A 10,206-nucleotide genomic window follows, 5' to 3' on the forward strand; every position below is an offset into this window, starting at 1 on the left:
TGAAAATCACTTAGAAGTGGCCTTTTATTGTGGCCAGTCTAATGCACCCTGTGAGATAATCCTACTGTCAAATCAGTGCCACGATTGGTCACATCTGGGATGTGAAGGAATTAGGAATTCTCAGTAACATTAGAGAGATACCGTAGGGCTTTTGTGGACAAAGAAACTGGACTTCTATCAATTTAGCTCTTGAAAATGGGAGCAAAAATAGCTTGAGGAAAATAACATTTCCAAATTTGAGCAACTTCAGTTTCCTTTAAAGGCAAACCGAGCTGATTTTGTGCAGTGACGGCGTAAAAAGGTAGTGGGGGGGGGGGGCTACTAAGTTCTGTGCCACACTTTGAATACCCTGCACGAGGTTGAGTGTGTTACAGCCACCTTCCAGCAGATGGCAGTAAAGTATAAAGAAATCAAACAAAACTCAGATGATTCCTTGAGATCGACGCTTTAAGGACACCAGCACGTGGCCGGGTCTGCCTAAAAGAGATCTTTTATCTCAATGTCTCAATGGGCCAAGTGTGATATTTAGATCCAGTAGAATCGATGGGCCTGAATATGTGTAATACAGCGGGAGGCAGTGCGTTTAGTAGCAGAGCTGGGTACCTCACCCATAGCCCAAAATCAGCTGGGATAGGCTCCAGCTTTCTGCAATCACGAGGACAATGGCTCAATATAATTAACATTGAAGTTGAAGACGAAAGCGACTTGTAGTTGTGTTTGTCTTCCACGTGACTCCTCGCTCCACTTGGCTGCCATCGAAGTCGTTCCGTTCCCGCACCTTCGTACGCATCAACAACAAAGCACAAACCTCCACAGTCCGGACACACAGGGCGCCGAGCACGTGCGCCTCGGCTGACGTCATAGACACTTCCCCTCGTGCGGCCCGCTGACGTCATCGAGGGTTCCTCCCCCTCGGCCGTCAGCGGTTCGGCCTCAACTGCGGTGACAGCTCCGCCCAGCTGACTCAGAGGCGGTCAAGAGACACGAAAAGCGATGTCGGTGTAGATCTGGTAGTTTCGGCACACATATCAGGTCAATATGGTCGCGGTTTGAGGCAAATAAAAACGACAAAGGGAAGATGGCACAGAAAGACACGCTGCTGCATCTCTTTGCCGGGGGGTAAGTCGTCGTAGCGTGGGTGGAAAATGGACAATCTGTGTTCAACGGTGGCTTCACGGTCTTCTTTAACGCCCGAACTAACATAACGTTCGCATAACGGGTCATTAAAATTGCTGCAGAGTAACTTAATCGCACCGTTTCCCGGACATTGGTCGGAATTGGAACCGCGGCGACCGTCACATCGCACAAAAGGAGCTAGCTAGTTAGCTGGTGTTAGCATTTCATCGTAACGTTCTGACTTGTCCTTTCATACTCTACCGGTGTATTTTACCTCAGAAATGTCGCCAACGGGTTCTGCCACGGGTTCTGCCGCTTCTCGTGCTCATAATGAAAGTGAAATGATCACGTACCGTTGATTGACCCGGCATCAGATCATATCATGTTATGTTCTATCATATTACAGCGTCATACGAAAGCACGTTACATCCTCGCAGATGTTTGCATGTTAGCTTACTCACGTTAGCATTATGCTAGCTCGATCCGTAGACCAATGTTAGGACTTTAATGTGACGTTGCTTTAACCAACAGTTAAATATGAACCAATATACTATGGTAAACCGACGTTGTAACATTGTAGTTGAGCTAGCGTTCGCTAGTTGTTCCTTGTCAAGTTCTGTCGTGCTGTTATGTAATACGGACGGCGGTTTGCCATGCTAGTGGTGTCAACCACCGTAACGGCCTCAACCAAATCTTGCTTGCAGATCCCAAAAAGCATTTTACAGTGTAACGGCGAGGTGACAAACGACACCATGTTGTAACAACAGATGCTTAGTTAAAGTGACGCCATTTTACCCTTGAGAACTCACCAGGACACCTTCGGTCGTGTCTGTATACAAATAAATGACACCAATGTCAATATATGTACAATATATGTACAATATATGTACAGTATTGGGGTATAACCGTTGTTAAAAAATACAAATCAATGTCAGTATATGTACAATAAATGGGTATAGCTAAATGTTTGTTAAAAAAACAAAACAAAGAAATGACCTGCTTTGATCAAATCTTGCCTTTCATGATCATACATGTAGTGAATTGAACTTCTTAAATATCTTCACAAGATAAAGAATAGCAGTTATTGAATTGGACTACTACTACTACGCTTTTCCAAGATAATTTCATTTGAGATCCACCTCAAGGGGGTTTTTACCGAGCGTTCTGCGAGATGTGAAATTGTGATTGTGCATGCAGACTAAATAGTCTTCATTTATTCTGTGATTATTTTGCAGATGTAGTGGTACAGTGGGAGCTATCGTGACCTGCCCTCTAGAGGTGTTAAAGACACGCCTGCAGTCGTCTGGTCTCACCCTGCGTCCCGTTTTCCAGGTCCAGCTCGGCACCCTCAGTGGAACCGGCGTTATCCGACCAGGGACTGTTACGCCTGGGCTGGTGCAAATCTTACGGTAAGTATTGGTCAGGCAAACATGCTTCATTTACATGTACATATGATCACATAAAATAAGGCATTTAAAGAAACCCCACTTTTTGGAATGTGGCCCATCATCCACAATCCGTATGTGAGACATGAACACACATCCGTTGTACAGAAAGTACATGTAATGATACAAAAAGTGGTGGAAAATGGCGGCGGGAATGCAGGGGTGGCTGCAGGCTGCAATAGTACTAGCCACACCCATCGCGATCGGAAGCCATTAAGTTTTGAAAAGCCGCAATAGTGAGGGAGCGATGCTCGGACCATGATACCCCAAATAAAACATACAGTACTCTTCCTTGTCGGCCATGACAGAAACCAACACTCTGGCTCCACTCAGCTCCCTCCTAGTCGTCTGAATAAGGAAGGTCACCAGCTCACCAAAAAGACTGGCGGTGAGGGGCTGGGGCCTGGGGGGCTGGTGGCTGACCAGCCAGTTGCCTGCATGGGGCGGAGGGTCTGTCTCAAGTCTTATGTAACACTTGGAATCTTTTCAGCCGTGTGCTTTAATATCCATTCTATAAATAAATCAGGATTCCATTCCAAACATGCGTGTCTATGTATGTGATAATGTCCTGTACACGCCTCGGTAAGAACATTCATAAGCACTCCAACTGGACTGTGTGTTTGTGTGTAGATGCGTCGTATAACTGAGTGCTACTTACTTAGTTATTTACCATAAAAGCCACCCTGCAAATAGACATACAGTGAAACCTGGGTTAGTGGGGGTGTCGGTACATGTGTGGCCATCTTACGATGCAGCCCACTCTTTCCTACGGCACCTCCAGCTATCGTGGCCGAGACAACCCGAGTGTACAGCGAGAGGATGCGCAAGGTGCATTCATGTCGGACACTAACCAAGGTATTTCTTACTGCAAGCTGACAAATATGCTAACCAAGGCTCCACTGTAAACACGAGAACAGGTATCAATGCATTAACAGACCTACTTGCTGGTAGCCGATGCAGTACACCTCATACGTGCTAATGATGCCTACAGGTAGCAAATGAATTCATCAATGGCTCCTATGTATTTCTTTCAGATCAATCCTCGAGAAAGAGGGACCAAGATCCCTTTTCCGCGGTCTGGGGCCAAATCTTGTTGGCGTGGCTCCCTCAAGGTAAAGAAAGGTTCCTCTCTGCCTTGTTTACATATTGTGTTTTTGTTGCACAAAGTCGATCTATGTGGCAATGTCACGTCACCTGCCAGTTGGTGCAAGTCCGTGATTACGCACAAGGAAATGTCCTTGTACTGGAAAACACAAGTTGTTTGTTTCCCCATTGTGCAAGAACACGCCTCACTCGGCCATTGGAGTGTACGTTTTCATTTAGGGATGCAGGAGAACAATTTATAAACGTATGGTCCCAGATGAAACTGATCAAATGCTAACCTGGTCAAAATGCTAACTGGGATTTTTTGCCCAGGCTAGTTGTTTTTTATTCCATTTGTCAGATACTGTCTGTCTGTATTTCGGTTTTGCTCTCGTTAAAGTGAAGCAATCCACCACGGGAGTATAACCATGAATACCTTGCAACAAAACATTGATTGGACTTTGACACTGTACCCTGAAGACCTCATGGGGCTACGTTCCTTCCTTGGTTAATGAACAGCTGCATCATGGTGATACTTTGGCCAGTCAGCCATGCTACCGCCTCACTGATCCACTAGCCAACTTGGACGTGCTCCCATTCAGACCAGCCTTCTGACCAGTGGTCCCGGTGAAGCAAGGATGCTCGGGATGCACGCTCTGGACAATTGCTAACAATGACCGGCACAGCGGCAGATTCAACTTGTGTCGCGTTCTCACCAGGTTGCTGTCTTGTTTGCAGAGCTATTTACTTTGCTGCATATTCCAAATCCAAAGAGCTCTTCAATGGCGTGTTGGTTCCCAATAGCGGCTCTGTGCACATGTCCTCTGCGGGTGTTGCAGGTGAGCACGTAGCACACGTTGGCGCACACAGCCTTAACAATAGACACGCCAATCATCCAGCAGCCTGCCGATGACATGCTATTTATGCGATGTAATCATAATCACACTCTAACATATTTGCATTGGAGAATAAACCTTTCTTTGTTGTTCAGCTTTTGTGACCAACTCCCTGATGAACCCTGTCTGGATGGTGAAGACCAGGATGCAGCTGGAGAGAAAGTGAGTATCCCCCGAAGTGCCCATGGGCACGTTCATGAGCCAGACGTCATGTGCCCTGGCTGTCCTTGGGCCAGGCACTACGTGACATGGAGCGTGTGATCCCTGTCCAGAAATACACAACATTGACGCACTGGCCTGTGTGCACAAGCGGCTATATTTACACAAGGACGCCGGTGGGAGGGGCGCCAATTACAGGAACATTTTCTTTCAAACAAAAGCCAACCACTTGGCCGTCATTCTTGTCAATCATCTCCGCCTCTTTGGCCTCTGGACCAGCACGGCTAATGTCATTTTCTAAGCAAAAGATGCCAAGATGGTCGCCTTGCACCTTGCTTGGATTACTTCAATTGCTGTCAAGTGAAGGTTTCCTCTTTTAACCAGGATACTTCCATCTTTCACATTCTGCTTTTGTATGAAGCTGAAAGAGGAAAGCTAAATGGAAGGATATTTCCACACCCAAGGGATGGGAATTCACGTTCATCCATAGATGGTGAAATGGGAATGATGGCTAGGGTGTGATGCTATGCCTTCATTACCTTCATATTGGCGGCAGCACGGCGAGAGAACCTTTTATGGAAATGTATTTCATGATTTTGACAGTTGGGAAAACTGCAAAGTGCCAGCTTGCCGTTATCCAAGGAATACAATTCTCAAACCCAGAAATAATATAAACATATTCAATAGTTGAGTTTTCCTTTTAGGAAAGCCCAGCCATGCACTCCTGTATGACTTCCTGTATGACTGTATTATTATTATTATTATTATTATTGTTCTTATTAATGGCATATCACTGGATACACAACTCTGTCCTATCCACGTGCCTTTGTTTGGCTACTCGTCTCCATTTTGTAACGAGGGTGTTCTCCTTGGCACTAAGAGCTACGAGCCGGGATGCCCTCTCGCTTAAGGCGTCTTTACGGAGGACATGTATCCGTGGGTGGTTGTGCCGCCGTCCCTCGCCCGATGTGTCCCAAATGTCGGTTCCAGTGAATGTACCCTACTACTAGTACCTAGTACCTCGTACCTCGTACCTAGCGCCTAGCGCTAGTGACTAAAGCGCCTTGTCTTTCCAGAGCCAAAGGAGAAAAGAAGATGAATGCCTTGCAGTGTGCACGACATGTTTACAAAACAGAGGGCGTCCGGGGCTTCTACCGCGGTCTGACCGCGTCCTACGCCGGCATCTCCGAGACCATGATCTGCTTCCTCATCTACGAGTCGCTGAAGAAGCGCCTGGCCGAGTACCAGCTGGCTTCCCCAAATAGCGAGAAGGAGAAGGCCGCGTCTGACTTCATAAGCCTGATGATGGCGGCCGCCTTCTCCAAGGGCTGCGCATCCTGTATCGCGTACCCACATGGTAAACACTCGGACCTCTCCATCTCCTGCCGTGTTTATGGAGTAACAGACACAAACCTGTTTTGCCTCCACAGAGGTGATTCGAACGAGGCTGCGTGAGGAAGGTAGCAAGTACAAGCATTTCTTCCAGACGGGGAGGTTGATAGCTTTGGAGGAAGGCTACGCCGCTTTTTATAGAGGACTGGTTCCACAGCTGATTAAGCAGATCCCCAACACGGCCATCGTCCTCTCCACGTATGAACTCATTGTGCATCTACTGGGAGACTCCCAGTAAAAGGGAAGCTTTGTTGGCTCGGGCCTTTTCCCGCCCAGCACCACACCGTCGCCGGACATGAACCCATTAGTTTTGTTTAGCGGGTGCCGGAGAGACTCTTGTACGTTGGAGCTGAAGCCACTCTTCCAAAGAGCTACGCATGCCTTGTTTCACTGGAGGCTTGTTGGAGAAGAGAAGGAGAACCTTTGCTGACCTGTGGAAAATGCTGGTCTTCTCAGACCGCGTGTTAAGTTAACTCAATTAATTTATGTTTTATTTAGCGTACCGTCTTACTCCAAAGGGATGTCGGCCGGAGTAGTTATTCTTCCCAAGGGAAATGTTGCGTTCAAGTGCTAGTTTCTGACTTTAATGACCACACTGGCCTCTTGGGGACCCGGTGTTCAATCTTCACATATCCATTATGCTTGTTTGGAGCTTAGAAGAACTTTCTTTAATATATAAACACACATGCTTACCTCTTGGCTTTTTGTGACAAACAATGGTCCCACTTTATTTTATAATATGTGAAGTTTGATGCTTATTTGACCAGTGGATCAATAAAATGCATCGAGACGCCCAGGGATCCGCCAGTGTTTCTTCTTCTAGCGCAGAGGTCCAGGATGAACCAGGATGAGCCTGCTCGGCTGTGTAGGCATTATGCTGCACGTTTAGGGGACTTGAAAATGTCCCAAGTAGGCAGACTACACAATTGATTCCAAACACTCTCATGTGTGCAGCCGATGTTTTATTGATGGAGGAGGAGCAAAAGCGGTTCCCATGTGCCAGACTTGCATCATTTCCATCATGAAATAGCTAACTACCAAACCAGAGTGGAGTGTTGGTCTACAGCTCATTGCGGAGAAGGTAGCGATGATTTGGCTTCAGGTCCACTTCAACGGGGAAATGATCGCTCACTGCCAGGGCCTAAAGTTTAGCCATGAAAAGAAATGGAAGCTATGAATCCAGAAGATACACCATTTCCTGTCCGTGCCTTTACCTCCTCCTCCGACAGATGGAACGTCTCCTTAAAGTTGAACGCTCCAGCTGACCCAGGCACCACAGAGGAAATCATCTCACCGCCGTGGACGATGATCCTAGTTTGGAGAGACCAGGTCAGCAGAAGACAACCTGCATGGACTAGGATTAGGCTCTAGTGTCCACTCTAGGCTTGACTCTTAAGCTTGATCCTAGTGTCGACTCTAGGCTTGACTCTTAAGCTTGATCCTAGTGTCCACTCTAGGCTTGACTCTTAAGCTTGATCCTAGTGTCCACTCTAGGCTTGACTCTTAAGCTTGATCCTAGTGTCGACTCTAGGCTTGACTCTTAAGCTTGATCCTAGTGTCCACTCTAGGCTTGACTCTTAAGCTTGATCCTAGTGTCCACTCTAGGCTTGACTCTTAAGCTTGATCCTAGTGTCCACTCTAGGCTTGACTCTTAAGCTTGATCCTAGTGTCGACTCTAGGCTTGACTCCTAAGCTTGATCCTAGTGTCGACTCTAGGCTTGACCCCAGCATTGAACAGATTGTGAACACGCTGCGGCATCTCGACCCTCAACGTGAACGCCGCCAGTTCCGACCTGTCATAAGCACAGCGCGTCTTCTCCCGGACGGTGGTGTCCTGCTCGTCTCCAATCAGCCAGAGAAATCTGGGATCGCTCCTGAGGCGAACAGCTCGCCAGCCCTTGATGGTGACGTAGCTGCAGGCGGCGTTCAAGTCCCCCAAGATCATCACATTCTGTGGGGAAACGGGAGTGAAAAGAAAAGGCTTCCATTTCATCATCACGCATGCGGCGGGAAGGATTGGCATGATCATAACGAGCACCTCGGTCTTCCACCTGCCGTAGATGTCCCTGAACACGTCATACAACTGGTCCATCTCCTTCAAGGCCGTTTTAGGACTGGTGTGTTGGCCAATCAGAACCAGATCCTTCATTGCTGCAAACAACCAAAACCTGCTATTAATGCTTCTTCTGTTTTATTCCCCTTTTTCTATACGGCCTGTCCTCTGTCGCGGCACCGCTATGCTGGAGCCTATCCCAGTTGACTTCATTCAGAGGCGGGGTCCACCCTGGACTGGTGAAAGCTAAAAGTACAACCACCCACCAGGCTGTCACCGCTGGGCCGTGCGGGCATGAATTGGAACGCCAACATAGATGACATCTTCAAGGTCAAACACTCGTACTGCACAAAGTCGGCATTCAAAGGTACTGCTGATATTTGCTATGATTTGCTATGATGCACACAGCGCAAGGAATAACTTGCCGCTGTGTCTTCTTCCTGCTACGGTCTGGCGTTGTGAGGCGTTCAGGCGCTCTCGAGTTGTGGCCGCCACCTTTATAGGTCACATGACAGATGGCATCACCGTACTGTTAGTTTGTTTACATGTGGTGGCGGAGTGAAGTCGAACGATGAAAGGCTGTCTGGAGAAGACTTGGGTGTCGTTTGTCCCTCCCGGTTCAAGTCCAGAGTACTGATACTGGTCCTGAACCTTCAACACGTTGCTTCTACGGAGGCCAGGAGACAAATATATAAATATTAACACGGGGTGACCTTCACCTGACATTTCCACACCAACGCCACCCGCTGATCCCGATGTTACCTGTACACGTAGACATACTGTTCCTTATAGCTTTTCCTTCCCAGTCGCTCACTTTCCACGTAGGAATAGGAGTTCCGGGAGTCAAACCTGCAGACAAATGGTGGACTCACTAAGTTTGGTTGCGTTCAAGGAAGTTGAGGCAGAAGGCAACTGCTGTTCCAATGAAAGAAGGCCCAGGAAGGAACAATGTTGTTCTTTAAAAGGATCTTTTAGAAGCTTTTTGTGAAATCCAAGCTGGTAGATCCAGCAGAACATCAGAATAAGATCCACGGTCAATCCAGCAGGGGACCATTTGCTGTGGAATGTTTGAGTTACGTCAGCCAAGGAAGTCCGTCATGTTTTGCCTGCTCATCCTTTGGTCCCAAGACAGAATGCCAGAGTTTGGCGTCCGGACCCAAGTACGGAATATTCTCCAAGAACCAAAACCTTTTCACTCGACCAACCTGTTCAGATCTTTTACCAAGGCTTGCATTGCTCGTCCTTTCGAGTCTCGGACCTCCTGAATGAGACACAAGTCACATCGGGAAAGAATCTTCGGAAAGAACCCCCCCCCCCAAAACAAAACAAAACAAAACAAAAATCAACTTTGTATTTTGAAGATGACGTTGTGGTGGTTCTAATAATAATAATAATAATAATAATAATAACAATATACCTTGATAAGAATCCCCATGACCTTCTTGTTGTTTGCCTTGGATTGGCCAAAACTTTGCACGTTAAAAGCGCAGATCTTGAGTGACAGCACCACATTTGCTGCTACGCACACCCCCGTCACAAACACCAGACCTGCCATCCTCATCCTCATCCTGGAAGCCGAAGAAGTTCTCCAGCCCTCTGCTTTCAGGATGGATGAGCCCCCCCCCCCCCAGCCACGCGGGCCAGGGGGGCTGTAATGGTTGTGCTGTGTCAGTGCCAGATGATAATGGAGCTTCATCTGGAACTTCGAGACCCGCCACACCAACAACAACGCAACAATGGTCACATGACCACACTGCCTGCAGCGTCCCGTGGTTTCTTTTTAAAGCAATAAAAGACCCCTGCTGCTACTACTACTACTACTACTACTACTACTATGATATCATTTCTAATATTTGGGATATGATGGACTGTCGCTAGGATGCTCCCTTCCCGTAAAGAGGAATGACTCGGACATCAGTCACATGATCATCAGTCACATGATCAGATGGCTTTGCATTGCTTCAAAGATGATATTTCATTGTTTACACGAACTACGTTTACTACTACTATCTTATTATTACAATACTGCATAGCACACACATCCACATTCAACAAGCCGTAC

At 47.3% G+C, this 10,206-nt stretch overlaps 2 protein-coding genes across 5 annotated transcripts; one reads left to right on the forward strand and one right to left on the reverse strand.

The window, feature by feature from the left end:
- The first annotated feature begins 924 nt into the window (after nucleotides 1-924).
- slc25a33 (solute carrier family 25 member 33) lies at nucleotides 925-6,887 on the forward strand. Its single transcript, XM_058083255.2, has 7 exons — nucleotides 925-1,119; nucleotides 2,352-2,525; nucleotides 3,596-3,673; nucleotides 4,383-4,483; nucleotides 4,636-4,702; nucleotides 5,776-6,056; nucleotides 6,130-6,887. Exons 1-7 carry the CDS (start codon nucleotides 1,079-1,081, stop codon nucleotides 6,327-6,329), a joined length of 942 nt encoding a protein of 313 aa, XP_057939238.2. The 5' UTR covers nucleotides 925-1,078; the 3' UTR covers nucleotides 6,330-6,887.
- A 149-nt stretch (nucleotides 6,888-7,036) lies between these two features.
- dnase1l1l (deoxyribonuclease I-like 1-like) lies at nucleotides 7,037-9,891 on the reverse strand. 4 transcript variants are annotated; one of them, XM_058083253.2, is made up of 8 exons: nucleotides 9,562-9,840; nucleotides 9,350-9,438; nucleotides 8,907-8,993; nucleotides 8,690-8,811; nucleotides 8,130-8,242; nucleotides 7,885-8,042; nucleotides 7,306-7,402; nucleotides 7,037-7,232 (listed from the first exon to the last, which is right to left on the reverse strand). In XM_058083253.2, the coding sequence occupies exons 1-8, from the start codon at nucleotides 9,838-9,840 to the stop codon at nucleotides 7,152-7,154; spliced, it is 1,026 nt and encodes a 341-aa protein (XP_057939236.2). In that variant the 3' UTR covers nucleotides 7,037-7,151. The 4 variants fall into 4 exon arrangements, with proteins under 4 accessions (XP_057939236.2, XP_078654179.1, XP_078654178.1 ...); XM_078798053.1 differs by having other exon boundaries at nucleotides 7,885-8,242; nucleotides 9,350-9,405; XM_078798052.1 differs by having other exon boundaries at nucleotides 7,885-8,242.
- Nucleotides 9,892-10,206: the final 315 nt, after the last annotated feature.

This window comes from Doryrhamphus excisus, linkage group LG17, assembly GCF_037039965.1.
Source record: "Doryrhamphus excisus strain RoL-2023G ecotype Guam linkage group LG17, RoL_Dexc_Guam_v1.1, whole genome shotgun sequence".
In the NCBI taxonomy this organism is placed as follows: Eukaryota; Metazoa; Chordata; class Actinopteri; order Syngnathiformes; family Syngnathidae; genus Doryrhamphus; species Doryrhamphus excisus.